This window comes from Cupressus sempervirens, chromosome 1 (assembly GCF_028749045.1).
Source record: "Cupressus sempervirens isolate cs-2001-9-10 chromosome 1, ASM2874904v1, whole genome shotgun sequence".
NCBI classification, from domain to species: Eukaryota; Viridiplantae; Streptophyta; class Pinopsida; order Cupressales; family Cupressaceae; genus Cupressus; species Cupressus sempervirens.
In genome coordinates, this window is record NC_143118.1 from 813,366,687 (window position 1) to 813,394,117 (window position 27,431).

Below are 27,431 nucleotides of genomic sequence, written 5' to 3' on the forward strand. Positions count from 1 at the left end.
TTTGAATCAAGAGTTATCTCCATAAATCAGGGAATTTCGGGTCTATTTCAAACTGTGCAAAAGTTCGTTGCATTAAATTAATAACTAAACGGAAGTATTGAAAAAGCTGGTTATGATTGTGATTGAATCTGCAAACACAATCCTCTAAATGCACAAAAATATGTACTTATAAGGCATGAGAATCTAGACACAGCCCTTCTTTTGCTCTTGTCATTTTAAAAGGCGAACAGAAATCTTACAGAACTTAAAATTTGTGCCAAGGAAAATGGTTCGCAATTAAGACTCATTCACATTTTGAAAATAACAGTTAAGGAAAAAAAGTGTGGTAAAAGCCCAACACAAATAAAAATACTGCAAAAATTTATTTATTTATCGTGTAATTAAAACTCATGAGACAAAACTTGTTAAATCACAAAGTAGATTTCCAAATAAATCCTCAGAATCGTTTAAAACTACTAAATAACTAAAGCAGCCGCAATTACTCCTTGGAAAAAACTAGGAAGAACAACTTCCTCTTCACCGCTTTCCGCCTCCACCACCAAGTTTGGGACCTTTAGGCATTGCAGCCTTAGGCAACTTGGTTTGTGTCTTCTGAGACTTTGAGATAGTCTCTACCTTCTTTGCTTTCTTCTCATCTTTGGTCTTTTTTATTCTTTCTTTAATTTCTCTGAAATTTTCAAGTAAAAAATATGGTCAGATAAATGAGAATCAACAATCTTAGATTTGTCACAAAAACTAAGTAGAAAAGATCATACCTCAAAGCAGCCTCGCGGGCAGCAGCTCTAACTTCTGTTTTCTCGGATCTTTTCTTCTGTATAACTTCCAAAGAAGCACCAACAATGGACCTTGAATAAGGCTTGCTTGTCTTGCGTCTTGTCTTTCTGACTTGCTCAGCATTAATATCCTGATAATAATCACAACATGATGTGTGAGTAGTAATAACAGACCTCATGATACAGATTTTAGTGCATTAAATGATAAATCACCTTCTTATGCTGCTTCCGATACATTGCAGTCCATGTCAACTTGGATGGCTTCAGACGGTTATGGAAGTACCGCTTACACTTGGAATTGAGAAACAGGAAAACCTGTAAATTTTCATTTAATGCATATCAGGATAATTGAAATGTAATTCCAGATTAGAGAACAATTCAAACAGATACAAATATGATATGAAGATTTTACTCAATGCAGAAGAAGATTGTGCATTTACAGTTTGACTGTTTTATAAGTAATTAAGATGCTTTTTTTTTTAAATGTGATACAATCTATATAGAATTAACCAGATCCTTCCAAATAACTAATTAAAAAACAAGAGTTTATAAAATAATAAAATATACATACCTGTGAATCTGAACGGACAAACCTGATACCCTTCCCAGGGTAAATCTTCGAACCGCTGAAGCGGCAAACTTCTGTCCTGGAAGGTATTAAAGATGGTGCAAAATCTATTAAAGATAGTTTATGTTTACACAAGAGACGTCATCAATAATTATAATGAATAATTAGCATACTGAAAAGAAAACATAAGAAAGACAATAATTAACAGATACTTTGCATGTATTAAGCCAATCATTTAATCGTTGAAACACACAACCACAAAGGCACATACGTTCCAACATAATTCAGCTGGATTTAAAACAGAGATATTTTATTATCATCTATGGTAGCTCCTTATATTGCCTTATATGCTATTGCCAAACTTTAAGCTGCCTCACAAACATAAGTTTTGGGGTGTTGCAATGTCCTGTGACAACAGCACAACCACTAGGTTAGACTGAACCCGGCAAAAAACTTACCAAATGGCCTGTGAACTCAGACGATCAACAAGACTCTTGGTACCAATGAATGTCCAAAAATACTTTGGAAAAACTTACGAGTAATACAAACATAAACTATTTGGAAGTTTTTACATAGACACTTTTTCAGAAGACAAGAATTGACCAATTCTTTCTGCCTGGCCAGAGCATTTATAAGAATTGTCCATGAGACCCTAAAAAAGATACCACATTTCAGATACAGACTAGCAGTGTTAAAGGCTCCAGAATTCTAAGTGTGCTCTACATAAATTATGTGATTTGCATAAATGCATACAGGTATTATTTGAAACCTGTCTTACCAGATCAAGGTCCAGTTTGATGCAGAAACACAGAAAGATATTATTAAAAGCTCATGTTACTGGCTCTGCCTGGGGACCAGCCAGATCTAGGTCCAGTTAAGTCCAACTGTGGCTATAGAAGGGGGTTGTTGCTGAGGAGACGGTTTTGTCAACCCATCAATTGTTTTACACTTCTCTCCTCTTTTGAATTTGACCTAGTCGTCCTAAAATATATTTCTAACCCTAAAAGTGCCTTCTAAAGCATTTGAAGCACCCAAAGAAACTCATTTTATTTCATTTTTATTGCAAAAGACATACTGTTCCAGAAAGCTGAACTTTCATTTTGCCAATCATTAAACAAAAGGAGCTGAAAATTGATCATTAAAGGATCCACAGTAATTGCATTGCCATTCGTACGCATTTGCAAGGGTCTAATAGCAGCAAGGAATATTATTGAAGAACATTCTTGAAAAGAGACAAATAGTTTTTTGTCCCTGCGTTTGTGTCTTCCAAGCATGAAACAAACTCTCTGCTTTGATTTTCTTTCATTTATCTACATATGTATCACCATATTTTAAATTTTTTAAAGGGCCGAGGTTTCATTTATCTATTTTTTGTTTCTAGAATTTTATGTGTCCTGAATATTTTGTTTAGAAAAAATCTTATCGTAAAAATCACAACTACTAGTTTTAATTCTACAAGGCAACCCAATTTAAAAAGCAGATTTATGTTCTCTTTGGAATTATGTTGATATGATACAACACATTCTAGGTGATGGTGGACATATTTGAATTTCTACGAGGTGTGATGTCAGGTACTCAATTTCATATAGTCAAGTGGAGACCCATTTAAGCAGGCTTCTTAAACTAGATTTCAAATCTTGCCCCAAAATGTCATACCCTGCCTAAGACTAGGGTAAAATACACATCAATTGCAGCTTAAATACCCAAATACTGGGCAATGTAATAAGTGCAAGTCCAACCCAAATTAATGAATGAATATTGGGCATAATTATTTTTGGGAGGCTGATCTGTTTGAGGTTTGAATGAATTTTAATTATATTGTTTACGGCCCTCTACCTTGAAACAAAGGGTGTGTATTTAGGAAGTGGAAAGGTGTAGTTGCCTCTAAGGATGAGCACAAAAACATATAATAGGAGTAATTATCTTAAATAGCGAGAACAGCAACCAGAATAAAGGCAGTGATTATTTATGCACAAAGGGCAACGATGGAAATTAAATATAAAAAGTTACATGGCAGCAAATTACTGATAAGGAGCCAACTGAGATTAATTAAGGATTATTAGTAACCAGCAGTTACCAAACAGCGCATAAATCGAATTAACAATAGAAGGTAGCCCTTAATTTATGAAGGGTTGTATCCCTTGCAAAGATACTAGCTTCAATGAAGAGGTGTGACTTCCTCTCATTTAGCATATAAAAAGGAGAAAATAAATTATTTAAATAGGGGGTCAGCATATCAATTCAGACCATCAATTCACAACAGCAATTCAGAAGTGTAATTCACAATCAATTGAGATTAACAGTCAAATGGGACAGTATAAGTATTTAATCAGCAGTCAAGTGGGAAGAGCGAACGTCAATGAAGATAAGCATAGGCTAGTACATTAAGGAAGTCTGCAATTCAGAATATAGTCATCCCTCATCTAGTAAACATTGTGGTATGCATGGATATACATTTAATATGTATACTTGATGTATGCAGCATGATAATATTTTAATGCATAGTTCCTTACTTACTAATATAGGCAATTGTATGCATACAACAAATAATATACTTGATACATAACATCTTTTATATATTATATATAAGCAATAATATGGAATATCTAGGTTCCAGTCTATTCATCAAATTGCAGCAATCAGTAATGGCGAGGTGAGGAAGGAAATACAAATAGGCAAAAACTCATGAGGTATTGGATGGCTGACAGCATGTCACATGAGATGAGGCCAAGGTGTATTCTAACATTGGGCTTAGATGGGAAGTATGCTTTGGGCACCCTATTGCAGTTTCCCCTCCAACCTCTACAATGGTTGATTGTTGGAATGGATTCAAAGGAGTTTCAATAATAGGAGGACAAATAAAGGGCAGATACAAGCAAGCTCACTAGATACACCACCTCATTAAGAATGGATAGCGGAAAGCCACATGAAGCCAAGTGGGATGGCAATCCACTCTTGGGCCTAGCACTAGGATCACTTTGGGCACCCTATGTCTCCTTATCTGAGCTCGCTTATGGTTGAACCCAAATAAAGAATTAAATATATTATAATAATGTGTGTGTGTGTGTGTGTTATTAAGATGACTGCATATATGCTCTTCAACGCTGGTGGATATACGTTATTTTAATTTTACACAATCAACTAGTATCTATCTTGCTTTTACATTCTTTGGGTAAAGTTATATCTCTGAGTATATTATGTTCCTTATTTTTATTGAACTTGTGATTCTAGGGCAAAACATCAGGTAATACCAAAAGGGGACACTACAATATAAGAACGGTGTAATTGTGCTATCAGAGCAAGTGATGGCATATATTATGGATCAAGAAAAAGAAAATGAACTAGTAAGCCATAAAGAAAAGCATCATTTAGCCAAAAAAACATCAAAAGGAATGAAGAACCTTATGGTCCCATCTCTTCCCAATGTTGTGGTAAACGAACTCCTATTTTTTGCCACTCCTAAAGAACCCACTACAAATAAATAACAAAAAGGAGTTTTGCAAATGACTTTCAACACGAGACTCTAGGCATTATTGATCAACATAACAAGATGTATTTATGAAAATGGGTTAGCTTTAAATATTCTTCACTCACCATATTAGCGAGAAATGGTCAGAATAATCAATTAGGCTACAGAACAATAAAGGGCCCGAAAACATGTGTAATGCCTTTATAGAAGAAGAGATCCAGCTTGTAGAAGATTCAGGGGCTGACACAGCAGTATCCATTATTTCCAATGAATGGAAAAGTGCTAAAAATCAGCTCTTGCTCAATGTCTCCTAAAGGGGCAATGTTTCCAAGAGACATGGAGGTGGCTAATTTATAGTTAATATTCTCATCAAACCATTGACAAAGTGGGACCCCGTACTGTTGCTCAACTCATAACAGACAATGCCAAGAATTGAAGAGTTTTCAATTTGTTGGTTGAGACATGTTATTCACACTTCTTTTGAACACCTTGTAGAATCCAATATCTCAACCTTCTGCCAAAAAAGACTGGAAACGTAATTTAACTGAGTCAAACTTATGCTACAAAAGATTGGCAACAGAATTGACGAGAACATTGCAGTACCATATGCAGGAGCACCATCTTTCCACCAACAGAAAACACAATCATGAAGAGAGGAGTCCCGAAGCCACATCAACTGGAACTTAAAAGGAGGATGCTTCGGAACATAAGCCCCTATAGCGGAAAATTTGATTGGCCAATGATCTGAACCCCTCCAATCAAGAATTTCTAAAGAGATAGTAAGGGTGCCACTAACTCAGAAGCAAGAAACAAGAAATCCATACAGACGTTCTGAGATAGCAGCAACACCAGTCCTGCGATTATTCCAGGTATAGAGACCATTAGAAGGCTTAACATCAGAGAGATGCAAAAGAGATATATGTTGCCGAAGAAGAGCAGAAGAAGGCCCCAATCTAGCCAAACCACCATGCTTCTCCTCCAGACTTAAAACTGAATTGAAGTCCCCTGCTAACACCCAAGGATGATAAGGATGACAATTTCTAACATATTGAATATGTTCCCAAAGTTCCTCCTTTCCCACAAGATCAACCGGTGCATACACATTAGTAACCATGATTACCTCTCCTGAGTCTAGAGCAGAAGCTACCATAGAGAGAGCTGAGCGAGAAGACATCCAGCCAAGAGGAGAAATTTTTTGAGGATCCCAAAATATAGCTAAACCACCCGCACTGCCTGTTGCCCCAACACATTGGCATTGGCCAAGAGACCAAATACTAGAGGCATGTTGGACCATAGACTCCACAAAGAGCTTAGTCTCTTGGATACAAAAAACATCAGGGCTATGATCAACCACCAAGTTATGAATAGCCTTTTGTCTAGGGATGCTATTCAACCCCCTTACATTCCATGAGAGAATAATCATCATTGGGTAGAATTGGGAAAATGAGAATCCAAAGGTTTCACTGAACCAGACTCAATCAATATATCTCCTATGTGTTTAATCTTCTCTTGGTCTGTTTTGCGCCCACTCCTTAGAGGAGTAGAAGAAGCCCGCTTAAAGGGTCGAGACATCAACCCCAAGGGGAGAGGACAACCCTTGCCCTTACCTGATGGTAGCACATCCTTAACCAAGTCAGCTAAAACAACATCATTATCCTCCAACACTGCAGGAGTCACCAGAGCCTCTGTCACAGGAGCTACAGGGACCTCACAGTTCTGATATACTACAACTTGGGATGCCCCACAAGCATCATTAGGAACAGATCTCTCATCTGGGCAAACTGGATCAGAAGAGATAGGAGGAGGAATACCCTCCTCTAGAACCATACTATCCAGCACCTCAAAGCGGTTAAAACCTGAATCAGATAATCTTTCTTTCAAAGGCCTCTTTTGACCACAGCCCTTAGCACGAGGGCGAACAGGGGTAAATCCATCCTTATCCTGCATTTGAGCCTTACCCTTACCTGTAGCATCTTGCGGATTCATCCCCTTGGTAGTATTAGCCATATGAGATTGTCCTTTCCCTGTAGTATCTGCCAAACCACCAGTATTGCCAACTGTAGAACCATCCACTCCTTTGAAACTTGAGTTACGGGGGCACTGACGCAGTAAATGACCATACTCATGACAAATCCGGCAACGGAAAGGGAGAGATTCATAATCTAACTGCTGCACCCAAGAAAAATCCCCCATACAAATTTCCAAAGAATCTGGTAATGGGTTATTCAAATTAATTTCAACACAAATTCTAGCATAAGAAATAACCTTTTTATCGAGGGATTGATGTGCGATCGCAGCTGGCTTCCCCAACAAAGTAGCAATTTGTCGAAGGATGTCTTCACGCCAAAATTCCAAGGGAAGACGAGGCAAGCGAACCCAAACTAGCATTGTTGAAGGGAGATCCTCAGCAGAATTAAAACCTGAATGCCAAGGTTTGACAAATAACCCCAATGGTTGTAGAAATAAGGGCCTCCTTCAAAAACACGATCCCGATCAGACATGCAAGAGAATACAACAAAAAAATAACTATTCCCCGCCAACATAATCTCCATATCGCCTTCCACCTGCCATGAGCGGCGGATCCATGCCTCAAGAGCCGATAGGAAAATCCGGATTCCAAGAAATTTGCATATCAATTGATTAAAAGCCAAAATTGGACCAAGCATGCTTTGATATGCAAATTTCTTGGAATCCGGATTTCCCTATCCGCTCTTGAGGCATGGATCTGCCGCTCATGGCAGGTGGAAGGCGATATGGAGATTATGTTGGCGGGGAATAGTTATTTTTTTGTTGTATTCTCTTGCATGTCTGATCGAGATCGTGTTTTTGAAGGAGGCCCTTATTTCTACAACCATGTGGGGTTATTTGTCAAACCTTGGCATTCAGGTTTTAATTCTGCTGAGGATCTCCTTTCAACAGTGCCAGTTTGGGTTCGCTTGCCTTGTCTTCCCTTGGAATTTTGGCGTGAAGACATCCTTCGACAAATTGCTGCTTTTTTGGGGAAGCCGGCTGCGATCGCACATCAATCCCTCAATAAAAAGGTTATTTCTTATGCTAGAATTTGTGTTGAAATTAATTTGAATAACCCATTACCAGATTCTTTGGAAATTTGTATGGGGGATTTTTTTTGGTTGCAGCAGTTAGATTATGAATCTCTCCCTTTCCGTTGCCGGATTTGTCATGAGTATGGTCATTTACTGCGTCAGTGCCCCCGTAACTCAAGTTTCAAAGGAGTGGATGGTTCTACAGCTGGCAATACTGGTGGTTTGGCAGATACTACAGGGAAAGGACAATCTCATATGGCTAATACTACCAAGGGGATGAATCCGCAAGATGCTACAGGTAAGGGTAAGGCTCAAATGCAGGATAAGGATGGATTTACCCCTGTTCGCCCTCGTGCTAAGGGTCGTGGTCAAAAGAGGCCTTTGAAAGAAAGATTATCTAATTCAGGGTTTAACCGCTTTGAGGTGCTGGATAGTATGGTTCTAGAGGAGGGTATTCCTCCTCCTATCTCTTCTGATCCAGTTTGCCCATATGAGAGATCTGTTCCTAATGATGCTTGTGGGGCATCCCAAGTTGTAGTCTATCAGAACTGTGAGGTCCCTGTAGCTCCTGTGACAAAGGCTCTGGTGACTCCTGCAGTGTTGGAGGATAATGATGTTGTTTTAGATGACTTGGTTAAGAATGTGCTACCATCAGGTAAGGGCAAGGGTTCTCCTCTCCCCTTGGGGTTGATGTCTCGACCCTTTAAGCGGGCTTCTTCTACTCCTCTAAGGAGTGGGCGCAAAACAGACCAAGAGAAGATTAAACTCACAGGAGATATATTGATTGAGTCTGGGTCAGTGAAACCTTTGGATTCTCATTTTCCCAATTCTACCCAATGATGATTATTCTCTCATGGAATGTAAGGGGGTTGAATAGCATCCCTAGACAAAAGGCTATTCATAACTTGGTGGTTGATCATAGCCCTGATGTTTTTTGTATCCAAGAGACTAAGCTCTTTGTGGAGTCTATGGTCCAACATGCCTCTAGTATTTGGTCTCTTGGCCAATGCCAGTGTGTTGGGGCAACAGACAGTGCGGGTGGTATAGCTATATTTTGGGATCCTCAAAAAATTTCTCCTCTTGGCTGGATGTCTTCTCGCTCAGCTCTCTCTATGGTAGCTTCTGCTCTAGACTCAGGAGAGGTAATCATGGTTACTAATGTGTATGCACCTGTTGATCTTGTGGGAAAGGAGGAACTTTGGGAACATATTCAATATGTTAGAAATTGTCATCCTTATCATCCTTGGGTGTTAGCAGGGGACTTCAATTCAGTTTTAAGTCTGGAGGAGAAGCATGGTGGTTTGGCTAGATTGGGGCCTTCTTCTGCTCTTCTTCGGCAACATATATCTATTTTGCATCTCTCTGATGTTAAGCCTTCCAATGGTCTCTATACCTGGAATAATCGCAGGACTGGTGTTGCTGCTATCTCAGAACGTCTGGATAGATTTCTTGTTTCTTGCTTCTAGGCTAGTGGCACCCTTACTATCTCTTCACAAATCCTTGATTGGAGGGGTTCAGATCATTGGCCAATCAAATTTTCCGCTATAGGGGCTTATGTTCCGAAGCATCCTCCTGTTAAGTTCCAGTTGATGTGGCTTCGAGACTCCTCTCTTCATGATTGTGTTTTTTGTTGGTGGAAAGATGGTGCTCCTGCATATGGTACTGCAATGTTCTCATTTTCTAAAAGGCTTCAATATGTTAAAAGGCAGCTCAAGATATGGAATAGGGAATGCTTTGGGAACCTTCACTTTATGAAGAGGCTTGCTCAAGAAGATCTTGATGTCATCACAAGGGAGATTAGAGATCGAGGTTTCTCAGAGGATCTTGGCAAGGCTGAATCCCTTGCTTCTAGAGCTCTAGAAGAATGGGAACTTCAAGAGGAAATTTTTTGGAAGCAAAAGGCTAGAGTTGATTGGCTCCAGGAAGGTGATCGTAACACTGCCTTTTTCCATAAAACAATGCAATCTCGCCGGAATCAGAGCACTATCTATTCTTTGGTTAATTCTCAAGGTATCCAACTAAATTCCTTGCCAGCTTTGTTCCAGGAGGCTATTTGGTACTTCTCTACCCTCTTCTCTGAGAACTCTCCTCCTGCTGATAATGAAGAAAATCTTATTTTGTCCTGTATTCCTTCCCTTATCACTCAAGAAATGAATGATTATCTCATGCGTCCTATTTCTTTGGAAGAGTTGGAGGAGGTGGTCATTGGCATGCCTAAGGGGAAGGCTCCTGGTCCTGATGGCTTTCCAGTTGAATTCTTTCAAGAATTTTGGGACATCATTAATCATGATTTGTTGGAGGTGGTTAAAGAATCCTATGCTAGCAAGCAGATGCTTCGTGCTTTGAACTCTACATTCTTGACTCTTATTCCTAAGAGAGAGGGTGCTAATCAATTGGAGTTTTTTAGACCAATTGCCTTATGTAATGTGGTTTACAAAGTTATTACTAAGTTGATTGCTGAGAGATTGAAAAGGTGGCTTCCCATTATTATCTCAGAAGAACAAGGTGGTTTTGTTGCTGGCAGACAAATTTTGGATGGGGTGGTTATTGCTACTGAGGCTATTCACTCTATGGCTACTTCAAGGGAGAAAGCCATGTTTGTTAAGCTGGATATGGCTAAGGCCTACGATAGAGTTAAATGGAGCTTCCTAAGGAGTATTCTTCTTTCTTTTGGATTTAGCTCTGACTGGGTGAGTTGGATTATGAGTTGTGTTACTTCTGCCTCTTTTTCTATTCTTATTAATGGTCAACCTTCTCAACTATTTGGTGCTTCTAGAGGCCTCCGCCAGGGTGACCCTCTCTCCCAAAATCTATTCATCATCATGGCTGAAGGCTTGGGCAGATTCATTAAGCATCAGGTGTCCCAAAATTCTATTCAAGGCTGGCGGTGGGCTAATGGCTTACCTTCTCTTTCCCATCTTCAATTTGTTGATGATTCTGCTCTTGTTGGTCTTGCTAGGATCAAGGAAGCTGAAGCCTTTCGACATGCTTTGGACGTTTATTTGGCAGCTTCAGGCCAGAAAGTTAATGAGCACAAATCTTCCATTTACTTTTTAACACTCCTGATTCTATTCAGCACAGGATTGTTGGTATCCTACGGTTTCAGATAGGATCACTTCCTTTGACTTATCTTGGCATCACTATTGCTGTTTCTAGGCAGCCACGTCTCTTCTGGCAAAATTTGATTACCAAGCTTCAGGATAAGGTAAATCATTGGACTCATAGATGGCTTTCTACTGCTGCCCGAGTTACTCTTCTTCAAGCTGTTATCCAAGCTCTTCCTACTTATCGAAGCATGGTTCACGCTGCACCTATTTACTTTCTCCAGGAGTTTGATGCTCTTTCTCGACAATTCCTTTGGAGTGGTAATTTGTGTAGTACTAAATGGAGCTTGGTTAATTGGGCAACTGTTTGTAGGCCTAAAAAGGAGGGTGGTCTTGGTCTTCGATCTGCTCTATTGAGTAGTCAAGCTTTCGCTGCTAAACTTTATTGGCGATGGTGCTCCGGACAACATCAACTTTGGGCTCGTATTATCACTCATAAATATTTTCATGGTGCTGATCCTTGCTCTGTTTCTGCACTTCCTCTTGAAGGTCGTGGCTCAATGGTTTGGCATACTTTGAAGACAGGTGCGATGTTGGTAAAGAGGGGTCTGTTTTGGATATGTAAAGGAGGTTCTCAGGCTTTGTTTTGGTCTGATGCTTGGGATGGATTCCCTTCCATTTTATCCATATACCCTCATCTTCAGCCTCTTTGTGACTCTTTTCTTGCCGCTAGATGGGATAAAGTGGCTCATTACAAGACTCCTTATCAATTGGGACCTGTTGTTGGTTACAGATGGAAGCATTCTTCCAGTTGGCCTCCTGGAGGTACAGACATGGATCGTCAGGAGCTTTCTCAAATTCTGGCCTCTAGAGAGTGTTCTTCTTTGCTTGGTCCAGATGTTTTGGCTTGGGGCGGTACCTTGTCTGGTAAATATCATGTCTCTGTTGGGTATCAGGAGATAACTAGACAATTATTTGGGGATGCTGAGGTTCCTTGGTGGAAGCAAGTTTGGAATAAAGTTTCTTGGTCCAAGTGCAATTTTTTCATGTGGCTAGTGGCTCACAACCGTTGTCTTACCTGGGATAATCTTTGTAAACGTGGATTTCAGGGCCCCTCTTATTGTGTTTTGTGTGGTAATGGAGAGGAGTCTGTCTCCCATCTATTCTTCCATTGCTCCTATTCTACTCAGATATGGCACCTTTGGTGGAGCGCTTGGGGTTGCTCTTGTCGGCATGCTTCCTCTTTGCCTGAGTTTTGGGCCCGCTTGGGTACTGCTCCCTCCAAGTCTTCTTTTCTCCATGCTGCTTGGATTGCTGGCCCATCTTTCATGCTTTGGCATATCTGGTTGGAGAGGAATCGTCGCATATTCCAAGATGTTCGGCTTGGTTTTTTGCATCTTTGGTGGAAAATATCACATTCTCTTCAGGAAACTATTCCTGTGAAGTGTGAGCTTGATGGGGGTATGGATCCGGTTGATCTTGCTATCTGTAATCGCCTCAATTTTCATCTGCAGGATGGGGCTACAGCTCATAGGTTTCCTTCTATGTCCAGGCAACTTCACCATCAGAGGAAGGGTCGGGTTAACCGGGATGGGCACTGGACTCCTCCTCCCTGTGGAGTTCTGAAAATTAACACTGATGGTTCTTCCCGTGGGAATCCTGGTCCGGCTGGTATTGGCGAAGTGGCTTGTTGTAGTTCTGGGGATGTTAAATTTTTCTTCTCAATTCATAAGGGTGATTACACTAACAATCTCATGGAAGCTCAGGCTATTTTATATGCTGTGGAACAGTGTTGCTTGCAGGGATGGAGTAAGATTATCTGTGAGTCTGATTCCCAGGTGGTGGTGAACATGCTTTCTTCGCAAGAGCTTGAGGATGTTAGTTGGCAGCTGGCCACTGTTGTTAAGCAGATTCTTTTCTTCTCTTCCTCTTTTCAGTTCATTACGTTCACGTATATTCCTCGTGAATGGAATAGAACTGCTGATTGTTTAGCCAAATGGGCATCTAGTCATGATCCGGGTTGGAATATTAGGGATAGGAGGCAACTGTCCTTTGAGATGGTGCAAGAATTTGATGATCTTGTTGCTCAAGATCGAGCTCCTTGTTGAGCTCTCCTTGTTGTATTCCTTTCTGTCTTAATAAATTTTTACCCCTCTTTTTGCAAAAAAGTTATATACAAAAGTTGAAGAGATCCAAATATTAATCACCAACCACCACATTTCACAAGGCATATTTAGATCATTTTCAAAACTGGAGCAATCGTAGGTGTCTTGACCCTACTAGAGAGTAGTCTGATAAAAACCTAGGCAATACAATAATAGCAATTCATTGTAAGAGACCAACCAATATTAAAGGATTTAAGATGGCAGAAACTAATTTAAAGGGCCCACCAGAATTTGAAGGAAATGAATAGCAATTTATTTTAAAACAGAGCAGACAGAGATTTGTTGAAAGGAGAACTCAGTTTTATTAAAGATTAATAAAAGGTAGCGATCACCAAGCATAATCACAAGGCAGCATTACAAAATGATGGGTTATGAAGAGTGGTGACCCTTACAAATGATGGGTTACGACTCTCTAAACTAGGGAAGATGTAAAAGTGGAAAGATCTCAATTGAAAAAGAGAATCAATAAGCAATTGAAAGAATTCATAAACCAATTGACGAATAAATTCAGAATATAAATTCAGCGAAGCAATTAATATATTTAAGAAACTAAGTTATGGCAGCCATTTGAGAATAAATCCATTGGTTTATCACAAAGTATATCATCCCGTAATGAAAGCACACAAATGCCAATGAAGTATGCCTGAAAAAACAAAATATATCCAATGCCTACAAGCAAGGCATCTTCCCTTAGGAAGAAACAAGTTTATCGAATGATGAATCCACTCCATGTCCAACTAAAAGGAGGAGGAGGTCTCAAAATATGAGTCTCTTAAAACTAAGTAGGAGTCTCCAAGCTTGAATAAGCCACCACATAATCATGATGAAACTCAACTATGAAATATGAGAAATTATGAGGAGGAAACTCATGAATGTCAATCTCCAAAGACGATGAAGATGAACAAACAATTGTGTTCAAACTGTCATCAAAGAGGAGAGAAAGCCCCTAAAATATATCCTCAACCTACAGTGTGAGACTCCACAAACAAGTCTGAAGTACTTGCCAAATACTCATCCCACAAAGCAAGATCAAAAATGCTATGATGAATGCACTAGAGAGGCAAAAGATGGAGTAGGAAGCTCAACACTGGTCTCAAGAATACCAAGGATTCAAATGACCAAACTTCTCATCACTAAAATGACTCACTCTTGATGGAAAGGTGTGTAGCAAAGGAACACTATTGTCATCAAGATCAAAGAGAAATGACTACGATTGGGATGAATGATCAACCATTTGTGTTTCAATGAAATCTCCAGTCTCTCTTTCCCTAACAACATAATCAATAGTGAACTCAAAACTATTACCTTACAACATAATCAATAGTGAACTCAAAACTATTACCTTACCCACTATGAGTAATTTGATATACTGAAAGGAGATTAGATGACAAGTAACACAAAGTACATGATTTAAGATCCCTCTGCCATGTCAATAGAACTTGCCCACAAACCTTCATGTATGTGTTGTTGCCTATCAATATATTAGGTGAATTAAAAGGCTCAAAAGAAGAGAACATATCCTTAGAAGATGCCATATAATGAGATACTCTTGAATCAAGAAGCCATCAACCATTTATCTATCATCTTATCGAAACCATGCGAGACTCCTATAGTTAAGATATTGTTGGTTGTGATGTTGATGGAGACACTTATGAGGGCAGTCTAGTGTTCTTCTAAAGAAGGTGTGCAAGTTTTTCTTATTAGAACAAATATACTCATCATGTCCTTATCTTTCAAAATACGCACATTTCAACTTGCTTTTGAATGATTCCTCTTTAGAAGAGAGCTTGGACTCAAGGGTATGTTGTGAAGGAGAATCATTAGCTTCTTTAGAAGAGAGCCTGGACTCAAGGGTATGTTGTGAAGGAGAATCCTTAGCTTGCTCATTAGAATTGCAAATCCATATTCTATTTCTTACCCTTGACACTTGAAACCTTTGGATTTTTATCTATTGCAAGAAGTGATTGAGACCTTGGAGGCATCAATGTGCCCATGTGTGCGAATTTTTCTTGTTCACTTGTGTGTTGAATTGCATATCCATCAAGAGAAGGCATTTTGTGCGCACTATCTAGCTTGAGTACACTCGAACCCAAGACCTCTCATAAATTTGTCTTATAACACCAGGAATAGTGTGTGCTTTTAAGCATTGATCTATATATTTCTCTTTTGATAAGTTGATTCTATAAATTCTCATTAATCTCTCCTGCTTGCAAGATGAATCGAGAAGCCACAAGATGATAAGAGTTTTTATGCAAAGTTGTGCAAAGTGTAGAAATAAACATCGGGGCACTGCTTGCAGTCATGGGACTAAATTGGTGATATATAACCTCATTAAAGAGGGAGATCCTATACAAGTTGTCATTATGATTAGTTTCTTCAAGAGGAAGAAATGATATCTAGGGGAAGCTTGTGAGGTAAAAGGAGAATGCAAAAGCTCTTTTGCTTGGTCAATCGTTGGAGTCAACCAATTATTATGATATTCAACGTTGTGAGTATGTTGTCCCTATTGAGAGGGAGTCCTAATTGAGAGGGAGTCTCAACTTTCTAATAAGCTTTCATGTGCTTTAATGAGTTCTTTGCGAGAGAAGTTCAAAGTGAAATCTTTGGATCCACCCTCAGCGAGTAGGCATGGGGGAAATGTGTTCTTCTAAGGCATCTGTGTGACTCCAGGACTTCAATCTTATGCTTTTATGGTTCACCCTCTAGGAGCAGCCATGGAAATATCTGAGATGAGATTTCTGTTACAGACATCCTTGTTGCAACTGCTTATGTTCATCATGTTGAGATGACAAAATCACATTGAGAGAATTAGTGAAAAAGGTTACTGCTGACACATATAACCATTTTACTTGTCAGGTTGAGAGACTCTATATGAATAATCTCTCACTTACTAAGAGGGAGAGCTAATGTTTTTGGGTAGCTGCATGAGATTTCATTCATACCAATGTTGATGTTCTTTGCATTTTTAGTTTCTTTGTTGTGAACTACTGAGAGCTGCCTCAAGATCTTCCATATTGCGTTTACCGTCTCTAAGTATTTGCAAGTAGAGACTTTGTATTTTTTCTGAAGATGATTTGACTCTTTCTGTAACTGCCAGCAAACAATGTTATAATGTTATTATGCTCGACGTCAAGCTGCAAGTTTCTCTCATATGATATCGTCTTCATGTGTTTATTATTCAATGGATGACTTGGCGTTATGACTCCTTCATGTCTGAGGTGGCTCGTATCTTGTATCGCAAGGATATGTTGGCTGCTTTCTGGTCCGTGTTTAATGGTAATTTCCACAAATTGGAGACTATTTGTTTCTTGAAGTGTATTAGTTGCATAATTTAAGGAATTTATTATTGTGCATTTGATCATTCTGAAGATGGTTAGAATACTTCATATATGCAGTTCTAGTAATTCATGTATTAACGGGACTATTTTATATCCACTGTTGTGTGTGTGTCTTATGCTTCAGAACTGTTCTGATTACACAAGGGTGGGATCGTTGATTGTAAAAGAGACATTCTTGTTGCAAAAAAAAACTATGAGATACTTAGTCTTGAATATTTTATATTTATATAGCTAAAGTGATCATGCTGACAAAGGGCTTATTGATTGACTGAAAGTTATCAATCATAAGCATGAAAACATTGTAATTGATTCGAACATAATAAAGGAACTATTTTTCTGGAATGGCTAGGTTTTTCCCTCAATGAGTGTTTTCCCAGGATAATAATTGTGTCATCTGTTATTGTATTTCTGATCATTGCATTCTTATATTCTGATTCAAAACTAAACATGGCCACTGGCCTGAACTTTCGTTTGGCCAAGAAATTGGCATAAGGATGGTGAGGTTAGTTGGAGGTGCAGCAATGTCAGGAAGCTGATGGAATGGAGGGATTTGATGCAAAATTGGAGCCAGTGTGCTAGTATTTTTTGTGTCAAATTTTGTTAAAATTTCTTATTGTTAATATGTTACGAAACTATAATGTGGATGGTCCGTGGGTTGTGGGCATAAACCTTGCAATTTTCTTAGGTAGAACAAGCTACAATTTCCGTTATCTCTGATGAATGTAGGTGTGGGATTAGGGTTTCTGTAATGTCCCCGTTTTGGAGGAGTTAATTATTTATAAAGTTATCAATTAAAAAATATATTACAAGGTAACTTTATATTTAATTAATTTAATAAAGTGATATATTTTATAAAGTTATTAAATAAAATAATTTTCTAGAGGTTGCTGGAAGAGGCGGAGAAAAAATTAAAAAGGAGGCCGACCTATCGAGGAAAAAAAGAATAAATAGGCATCGAGGGCTCATTACCTATCACCGAGATTTATTATCGATATTTGCTGATGTGCGTTGTGGAGCCTAGGGTTTCTACAAGTAGTCATAATTGGCCATTGAGAACGAAAACTCTCAATTGGTACGCAATTTTGGGGGTGTGAAAGATCACCTGAATTATTGCAGCTGTGGGAAGGATATTTCAGTCCTTTCACTTGTGCTTAATTCCTGGTTTGGAGTTTCAATTGGAGTTGCACTTTCATCGTATCATCTTCAGCATTCAGTCTCCAGCATTTGATCAATCCAAGTTCTTCATATCAGTCTGTAATTGTAACAAGTTCTCAGTTGAATTCCGCCAGTTAGGGTTTGTCTGTTATGTGCCATGTAATGTTTCGGTGCTGAAAATTGCATATCATTTGCAAAAACACTTGGTTATCATTGAATGAATACATTGGCACTATTTTACATCAGTTATTTAAGTAGAACAAATTTTTTTATTCAACAATATACTTTCAGCAATGTATTAAATTTAGGTTTTTTTTTTTTTTTTAGTGGCCTATTGATAAGGGTCATTACAGTGGTATCAGAGCGGTTTCCTGCCAACTTGATAGGGTTTATGCGACCAATTTAGTTTACAAAAGTAAAAAAACCAAAAGAGCTCTATTTACAGAGGGAACCAGCATCACTGAGAATATGGCTGAGAGACATTCTCAAAGCCCACCCAGAATTATGCGAGATGATGAGACTTTACAGCATCAAGAGAGGCTTCTACAATCAATAGAGGCAACTAAATAAGCAATGATGGTTATGATGCAACATTTGATTGGGGAAAATAGGAGAAATAATCATAATAATGACCAGGATGACAGGAGCATAGCAAGATCACAACATAGGACACAGTCTGGAACAGCTAATAGACCCACACGTCCTACATTCAGGGAAGAAACTCCAACACGCACACCTGATGCTATGGTAACAAATATTGAGATGAACTCCGACAAGCGAGGAATGAGTGGGATTCATTACTAGCATATGTACAGGATGGATGGACATTTGATAGGTACCTGAACTACGGAGCTGCCAGGCAAAAGCAGGCAAATAAACACAGTGAGTTGCAATAGGTCACCAACAAGTTGGTATTACCCACATTTGATGGCAATGGAAAAATGACTACTCGTGCTTGGATTCATAAGGTGGATATTTTCCTATCTCTAAAGACTATGACAGAATTTGAAGCACTCAAGTATGCCACTTTACACTTAGATGGGGCAGCACATGATTGGTGGACACATGGCATGATCACATTGCAACACAATCAAATAACCACTTATCAAGAGTTCGTGGATAAATTGATAGAAAGGTTTGATTAAAAAAATCCTAAAGTTTATTTCCAGGAGTTAGCCCAATTGAGACAATCAGGAGACTTAGAACAATTTATCAATGACTTCCAGAAGCTTGCAGTGATGGTGCCTGACATTTCAAAACGGAGGCTAGTCATTTTATTCACAAAGGGATTAACTGAACCACTCATGGGGTGGGTAAAGGCCTTTGATCCTCCTACATTATAAGAAGTCATGAAGAAAGCCCGCAGTATGGAACTTGCAGCTCTAGCAAACCGGTTTAGTTCGAAGGGTTCTTCATCATTAGAGATAACAAAGGGGAATTCAGCAAGGGTAAAGAGAAGGTTAGTGACTCAAAAGGCAAGTAAGCTGCACCTTTCGATAAGGAAACGCTTAATGACCTACGTAAGAAGAAGCTATGCTTCTTTTGCAAAGGTCCCTATGAGTTTGGTCATGATTGTCCTATGAGGCCTAAGGGGAAGGCTAACAGGGCGATGTGGGCTTATTACGAGGGTTCAAATTCAGACAGCTCAGAGCACCATGATGAGGATCTTGATGAGGTAGAGGGTGAACAGGAGGTAGATAGTGCTGAGAAAAAAGAGGCTCCAGAGCTACATTTACAGGAGGCACGTCTATCTAGTATTTAAAGAGAGGGATCTTTCAGACTCCGAGGAGTCTTGGCAGGACAAAAGGTTATTACTCTATTGGATACAGGTGCCACACATAATTTCATTGATGCACGATTTGTGAAGAGGCGTGGACTCATTACTAAGGAGTTCAAAGGATTGAGAGTCAAGGTCGTTGATGGATATACTCTTCGCTGTGACAGGATGGTGCAAGATCTACCTTTGCGCCTGAACAACTATGAGTTCAAGGCGGACTATCATGTGGTCAACATGGGTGACATGGACATAGTACTTGGGATGCAGTGGCTACATTCTTTAAAGAAGGTTACCCTAAGACTGGAGGATATGGAGATACAATTCGAGGTGGATGGCAGGACTCATGTGTTGAAGGCTATCCATAATGGTGATGTCAAGACTATCTCATTTAGGCGGTTGGAGAGATTAGCTGGGCATAACAATATAGAGTGGGCAGCAATATGTGCCTTGATGCCTACCCAGGAGGAGCAACATAAGACTAAATATCATCCAAATATTCAAAAATGAGAATCAAGTATGAGAAGGTATTCAATGAGATTCCACCAGGCAGGCCACCAGACAAAGGCATTGAGCACATTATCGAGCTGGAGGAAGGCACTAAGCCTGTCATGATCACACCATACCAACACCCAAAACGACTCAAAGATGAGATCGAGAGGACCATCAAGAAGTTGCTAGCAATGGGACACATCAAACCAAGTAAGTCACCTTTTGCGTCCTCTATTGTTTTGGTAAAAAAGAAGGATGGTACTCTACGAATGTGTATTGATTACAGGGTGTTGAATAAGAGAACTATAAAGAACAGTTATCCCATCCCACGCATCGATGAGTTGATAGACGAATTGCATGGGGCTTGTTATTTCACAAAAATTGATTTGAGATCAGGCTATCACCAAATTAGAGTTCGAGAGCAGGATATTGAGAAAACTGCTTTCAGATGTCAATGTGGGCAGATGTCAATGTGGGCACTTCGAGTTTGTAGTCATGCCTTTTGGTTTGACTAATGCACCTACCACTTTCAGTCCACCATGAACAAGGTCTTCCACCATCAGTTGAGGAAATTTGTGCTAGTGTTCTTTGATGATATTTTGATCTATAACAGGACATGGCAGGAACATTTAGAGCACTTGGAGACAATATTGAGCATTTTATAGAAGGAGTCCTTATATGCCAAGGAGTCCAAATGTGATTTAGGGATGACAGAACTGTTGTATCTTGGACACATCATTAGTGCAGAAGGAGTGCGAATGGATCCTGAAAAAATCTGCGCTATTGTTGATTGGCCACCATCAGAGAACCTTACACAATTAAGGGGGTTCCTTGGTCTATGTGGATTCTATCGCAAGTTTGTTGGTGGCTACTCACAACATGCAGCACCCATGACAGATTTGTTGAAGAAAGGGGCGTTTGTGTGGATTCGGGAGGCACAAGACTGTTTTATGCGGTTCAAGGAAATAATGACTGCATGCCTAATATTAGCATTGCCTGATTTCACGAAGCCATTTGAGCTTCAATGTAATGCTCCTGGAGAGGGAGTTGGTGATGTACTCATGCAGGACAAGCATCCTATAGCTTATGAGAGTAGGAAACTCAGAGGGCCCGACAGATCATTCAGCATATATGATAAGGAGATGTTGGCCATCATGCATGCCTTGGCCAAATTTAGACAGTATCTTGTGGGCAGCAAATTTTGTATTAAAACTGATCATAATAGTTTGAGGCACTTTTTGGAACAGCGGGACCTGAATGATCATCAGCAGAAGTGGGTGAGTAAGATACAGGCCTATGATTTTGATATCACACATGTTAAGGAAACAGAATATTGTTGCAAATGCTTTATCCCGTAGGCCACACCTCACTTCTATGATTCAAATATTAGAGGATTGGCGACACTTGATTGTAGTAAAATATGCCAGAGACACATAGGCCTCTAATATAGTGGAGGGAACAAAGATCGACACCAGGTACACTCTCATAGATGATTTGATCATTTACAAGAACAGGATTTACTGTCCCAAGATCAAAAGTGAAGCAGTTGATTTTGAGAGCATTCCATAATTCACCTACAACAGGCCATCCTGCATATTTCAAGACTTACAGGTTAGTACGGGAGCAATTCGCTTGGAAGGGGCTTAAGGATGATGTTTTGCAGTATGTGCGTGAATGTCATGTTTGCCAACAGAACAAACAAGAGCACACTTATCCAGCAGGGCTCCTACAGCCACTTCCTATTCCTAACAAGAAGTGGGAGTGCATCTCTATGGATTTTATCACAGGCTTGCCCAGGGCCCAGGGGCGTGATTGTATCCATGTGGTGGTGGATAGGCTAACAAAATATGCTCACTTCTTCCCTATCGCTACTACATACTCAGCAACTCAGGCGGCAGTGGTTTTCTTCAGCGAGATTTTCAAATTACATGGTTTGCCTCAGCGCATTGTGAGTGACAGGGATAGCCGCTTCATGAGTCACTTTTGGTAAGAGGTATTTCGGTTGTGTGGCACTGAGCTTACACCTAGCACCAGTTATCACCCACAGACCGATGGTCAAACGGAGATTGTAAACAATTGGGTGGAAGGGTATTTGAGGAATTATGTGGCAGATCAACAGCGAGCTTGGGTCAGATGGATATATCTTTGTGAGTATTGTTACAATACTACATACCATAAGACTATACAAATGACACCCTTCATGGCACTTTACGGTTATGAGGCACCTAGTTTCTTAGATTTGTTGTTGGGAGACAGTCAGGTACCCCGTGCAGGTGAACTATTACGGGAAAGTAAGGATATAGTTGCTACTCTCAGAGACAACATTGCTAGAGCTTAGAACCAGCAAAAGCAGTATGCAGACAAGAAGAGGACTGAGCGTAGTTTTGAAGTAAATGATATGGTTCACCTCATGTTGCAGCCATATAAGCAGTCCACTCTCAAGAAGAGTGGTGCAAAGAAAATCAAGCCACACTATTATGGACCATTCAAGATCATCAAGCGAGTTGGTGAGGTGGCTTATGAGTTGGAGCTTCCCGCAAACAGTAGAGTGCACAATGTGTTTTATGTATCACGCCTCAAAAAGGCGTTGGGTCATAATGTGATGCCTTCTGCAGTATTACCTCCCTTGGATGATGAGGGGAAATTGATCTTAGTGCCAAAACCCATTCTGGATAGTAGAGAGAAGCAGCTTCGCAGTAGAGTAATCAGAGAGTATCTGGTTAAGTGGAAAGATTTACCTGTTGAAGATGCTACTTGGGAGGGAGAAGTGATTTTGCAGCTTCCAGCATTAAGATTGCTTGAGGCTTAGCAATTTTAGAAGGGGCGGACCTATAATGTCCCCGTTTTGGAGGAGCTAATTATTTATAAAGTTATCAATTAAAAAATATATTACAAGGTAACTTTATATTTAATTAATTTAATAAAGTGATATATTTTATAAAGTTATTAAATAAAATAATGTTCTAGAGGTTGTTGAAAGAGGCGGAGAAAAAATTAAAAAGGAAGCCGACCTGTCGAAGAAAAAAAGAATAAATAGGCATTGAGGGCTCATTGCCTATCATCGAGATTTATTATTGATATTTGCTGATGTGCGTTGTGGAGCCTAGGGTTTCTACAAGTAGTCACAATTGGCCATTGAGAACGAAAACTCTCAATTGGTACGCAATTTTGAGGGTGTGAAAGATCACCTAAATTATTGCCGTTGTGGGAAGGATATTTCAGTCCTTTCACTTGTGCTTAATTGCTGGTTTGGAGTTTCAACTGGAGTTGCACTTTCATCATATCATCTTCAGCATTCAGTCTCCAGCATTTGATCAATCCAGGGTCTTCATTTCAGTCTGTAGTTGTAACAAGTTCTCAATTGAATTCAGTCAGTTAGGGTTTGTTTGCAATGTGCCATGTTGTAAGTTTCGGTGCTGAAAATTGCATATCATTTGTAAAAACACTTGGTTATCATTGAATGAATACATTGGCACTATTTTACATCAGTTATTTAAGTAGAACAATTTCTTTTATTCAGCAATATACTTTCGGCAGAGTATTAAATTTAGGGTTTTTTTTTTAGTGGCCTGTTGGTAAGGGTCATTACAGTTTCTTTAAAAATCCTGTCTGCAAATTGTTTGAAGATGTAAACAGTGGTTTGGTGGCTGTTTATGGAGCTTTTTGGTCTGTCAGTTCTTGAACTCTTACTGTAAACGCACTTTATTGTATTAATAAAATAAAAATCTATTACCAAGAATAAATTATTATTTTCTCTAAAATTTGGTTTTTTTAATTTTATTTTATTTTTCACTTTTTAATAAACTGCTGAAACCCATTTCACCTTTTAACAATTGGTTGTCGTAAAAACAATTTGTGAAGGTTCATGAAGTACTTTCTAACATGTTCATTAGCCAAACCTGATCTACTGGAGACGGAACAACATTGGAAGCGCAAAAAAATTTAAGTGAATAATCCTATATGACTTTGTAGGATCATGCAAAGCATCTCCTTGGTTTCACTGAGCCCTTTTTGAGTATGATTCTTTGTAAAAATATAGACAAAACTTACTTGAGAGAGAGATATGATGTCATTGACTCAATGATTGAAAAGCTGAAGAGCATCATAAATGAGAAAGAGCAAGACATAGAAGAAACTTTCTTATTTTTCTTTGCACAGAAAAACCTTTTGTGCACAAAAAACAATAACATCCATACTGTAAAGAATACCAAATGATGTTGTAAACCTATAATCCGAGCGTGAAAGTCTTGCAATCAAGATAACATCTTGGGTTTCTATTGGAAACTATCATCTAACCATATCAAACAGGCTTGTTATTTCTCTTATTTATCTGACGATGAGAAAGCAGCAAACTTGGGGGAAAAAACAGTAGCGCACTGACAACGTCGCAGTTCAATCCCTACCTGCACAAAAATTATCAGATTTTATGATAACGCCGCAAACCCACTAAAAGTCCCACCACATCTTACGGAGAAATTGCAGGCTAAGACCCCATATTAAAGGGTATTCTATTTAAGAAAATAAATGTTCTTGACCGTCTTTTTAAAAGTGATTGATATTTCCAGCTGTCCATAAACGAAATACTCCTCACGACCGGAATGTATCATTTTTCACGGAGACCGATCTGTCAGATCCAGTCTAAATTAAATAAAATTACAGTTCAAGCAGAATCCCAACTCATTATTGTATTTTGTACTTCAGCGAAAAATTTAAGTCTAAACCCTAATAACATCATTTTACCGCTAAGAAAAACCAAAAGAATTCCACTGTGCCAAAACCCTATTTTTTGGTTTGGGCTATCTATTAAAATGCAAACTGGACAATACCTTATAATATAGATGTGTATAATAGGATGATTGATATTCGATTTTCCTTTCAAATTATTGGCATGGGTATTTTCCAGAAACTTACTTGAGCACCATAGCACTGGATTAAATTTCCTCTACTCTGAATCGTCTTCCTCCGTTCCGAACAAAATCACCGTTCTCAACAACGACAAAAACTCAATCTATGTATTTGTATTGGACATAACTAGGTTTACTGCATGGATATATTTCTATACCAGATTCTAACGGTGAGAAGAAGAGGAAGCTGAATTTGACGTTCGATCCTGCCTGTCAAGCTAATTCTTTTATTACATCTATGAGGTCAAACTTGTCCTTTAATTTCAAATAAAATTATATCAAATTATTATATAATCTTATAAAGAATTTTTAAATATTGGTAAATGACTATCAAACTCAAGCATCATGGAGGAGTGCACACCTAAAGCTAATCAATGACTAAAGATAGTAATACTACTAAAAGGAATTATCATCAAAAGGTCATAAATCACTAATACTTTAGTCTTGTTGGTTAAGCAAGCTACAAGAGCTTAAATAGTTGTTCTTATTGTTGATTAATGATGTTGATATTAGAAATCAATGTTCCATCTAAAAATTTCAAATTACAATTATATGACTTTGAAAAAAGAATGGTGTTTCACATGTTTTATTCATGTATATTCACCAACATAAGAGAATTCTTAAGTTATTCTAAAAATTAGATGCATATTAATGATGAAGTCGTAAGTTTTACAATGTATATATTACTACTATAAAATAATACATATTTTTTAGGCCAGAGCCCACAATGCTCTTGGGTTCGAATCTACTAGAGATTAACACATAATAATAACTAATATTAACAATAATAATAAATTAATAATAAATATGCCCTAGTCATCGTTGATCAATTTGAAGAAACACTCATAAAACATACTTATAGGGAAGGTAATAGGGACGCAGATAATCTCGCTAACAAACGAGCAAATGGAGAAGATATTCTAATAAGACAAGCTAATATTATAAGTCAAGTACTTGTTCTTGAAGTGGAATTGGTTTAGAACTTTTACTGTCAAAATAAACATGTTAATTTAGTTCATATCATGGAAGTTTAATGTTTTAGATTAAGGTAAAAACAGGTTTTGAAGGGGACTCGAAACCCTTAACAAGAAATCAAAAGATAAACCATTAAGTTCCACCAGGTTTTACAAGGACCTGAAACTTGCAGTTTTAAAAGATTCAAAATCAGGTTTTATAGGGAACTGAAACCACAAGATAAAACCAAAAAATGAGACTAGGTTTTACAAGGACCTGGAACCTAGTTTTAAAACAACAAAACCAGATAAAAAATCTAGACAATCAACTAGAAACCATGATAACTACCAAGACTGAGACCAGAAACTAGAAACACAAAAAAACTGCTATTGTAGTTCTTTGATCATTTGGACCACCTTTTTTCGAGCCTCTGTAGTACTTTGGATGGTATTAACTGCAGATCTCACAGTGCCCTCAGTTGTTTTTTTCCTAGAGCTCCGTCTGGTACGTTTACCATGGAAGTTTAATGTTAATAAGCAACAATTTTTTGGTTATTCAAAATTTTTCCTTATATACCAATTGAATTTAAAATTGAACTTAATAGGATATAAGTTCCATACTTCCTTTCCTTCTAACAACTTGATTGTAGCCAAGTTTAATTTTCAAGTTATATTCACAAGGAAGTATCAAGAGCAAAGTTACAAATTCATAAATTAAAAAATGGGCGCTAAAATTGGATAAATCACTATTGGATATTTATGTTGGGGCTACACCAAGGATACATGTCCATATCTGATCTTTGGTGCCCAATTGAGATGGTTTTTTAAATCTAAACACAATCTTCGACCTCATGACTTTTTATCTATCCAAAAAATGAATAATATATAATTTAGGCTTCAGTTGATTACCTAAAATAAATAAAAAATAGGTAATGGGTCGAAGTTAGATTATTTATTATTATTTGTTGAGATTAATTATTATTATATATTAAGCTCAAGTAGATTTGAACCCAAGATCTCCCACATGAGATGTCGTCAATTCACCATTGTTTTTTTAGGCTCTTGCCTAAAAGAATACATATTTTATTTCAAAACAAAAACTTTTAATTATTTGAAATATGAAAATATAAGTAATATTATTGATATCAAAAAATATAATATTAGGTGTTCTTGAATATGTCATGATTGTACATGTTTAGATAAAGATCATATTACATTTTTTATTTGGAGGAAACAAAATTTTATTTAATTTTTATCGGTAAAAGGATTTTGTCAATATTTTATTAAATTTTTTAGGTTACATTATTATTATTTTCTCGTTCAAAGTGCAAGTGTCGGGGAAAAAGAACAGGCAAGAAAACCCCAGCACAGATGGAAATGTCATATTTGCTTAATAATACAATGCCTTTTTTTCAATAGAGGTTTTTAAGAAGGCATGCCTTCTCTTACATTTGTATCAAATTTAGTACACCAATTTATTGTGAATGTGAATTACATAGCATCAGCGTGAGGAAACATATTAGGTGTGGATTCTGAAATGCGCCTTGGCAAATTATTCTTAGTTGTTTTCCCATTTCCCACTTTACCATGCCCTCACAATTGAGAAAATAGTCTTCCAAATCTTAAAATCTTTGATCCTACATATTGCTTTCAGCGAAGATCCCTATTAGTAGACCTTTCCAATTCAAAAATAAAAAATAAATTTTTGGTTAGAGCATTTCTATTTATCAATCTTGTAAAAGTATCTCATTG

General features: G+C 38.2%; 1 protein-coding gene across 1 annotated transcript; it reads right to left on the bottom strand.

The window, feature by feature from the left end:
- Positions 1 to 341: 341 nt before the first annotated feature.
- On the bottom strand, positions 342 to 24,813 carry LOC149580359 (large ribosomal subunit protein eL24-like). Its single transcript, XM_089790437.1, has 5 exons — positions 24,734 to 24,813; positions 1,345 to 1,420; positions 987 to 1,088; positions 756 to 904; positions 342 to 667 (listed from the first exon to the last, which is right to left on the bottom strand). Exons 1-5 carry the CDS (start codon positions 24,742 to 24,744, stop codon positions 517 to 519), a joined length of 489 nt encoding a protein of 162 aa, XP_089646563.1. The 5' UTR covers positions 24,745 to 24,813; the 3' UTR covers positions 342 to 516.
- Between the last annotated feature and the right edge of the window lie 2,618 nt (positions 24,814 to 27,431).

Bases quoted from the DNA above. Each gene is read 5' to 3' on its own strand.
- LOC149580359 (XM_089790437.1), bottom strand. The intron at 1,089-1,344 runs GTATGTATATTT...GAAAATTTACAG, and splicing joins TTGTCCGTTCAGATTCACAG to GTTTTCCTGTTTCTCAATTC. The intron at 668-755 runs GTATGATCTTTT...TGAAAATTTCAG, and splicing joins GCCCGCGAGGCTGCTTTGAG to AGAAATTAAAGAAAGAATAA.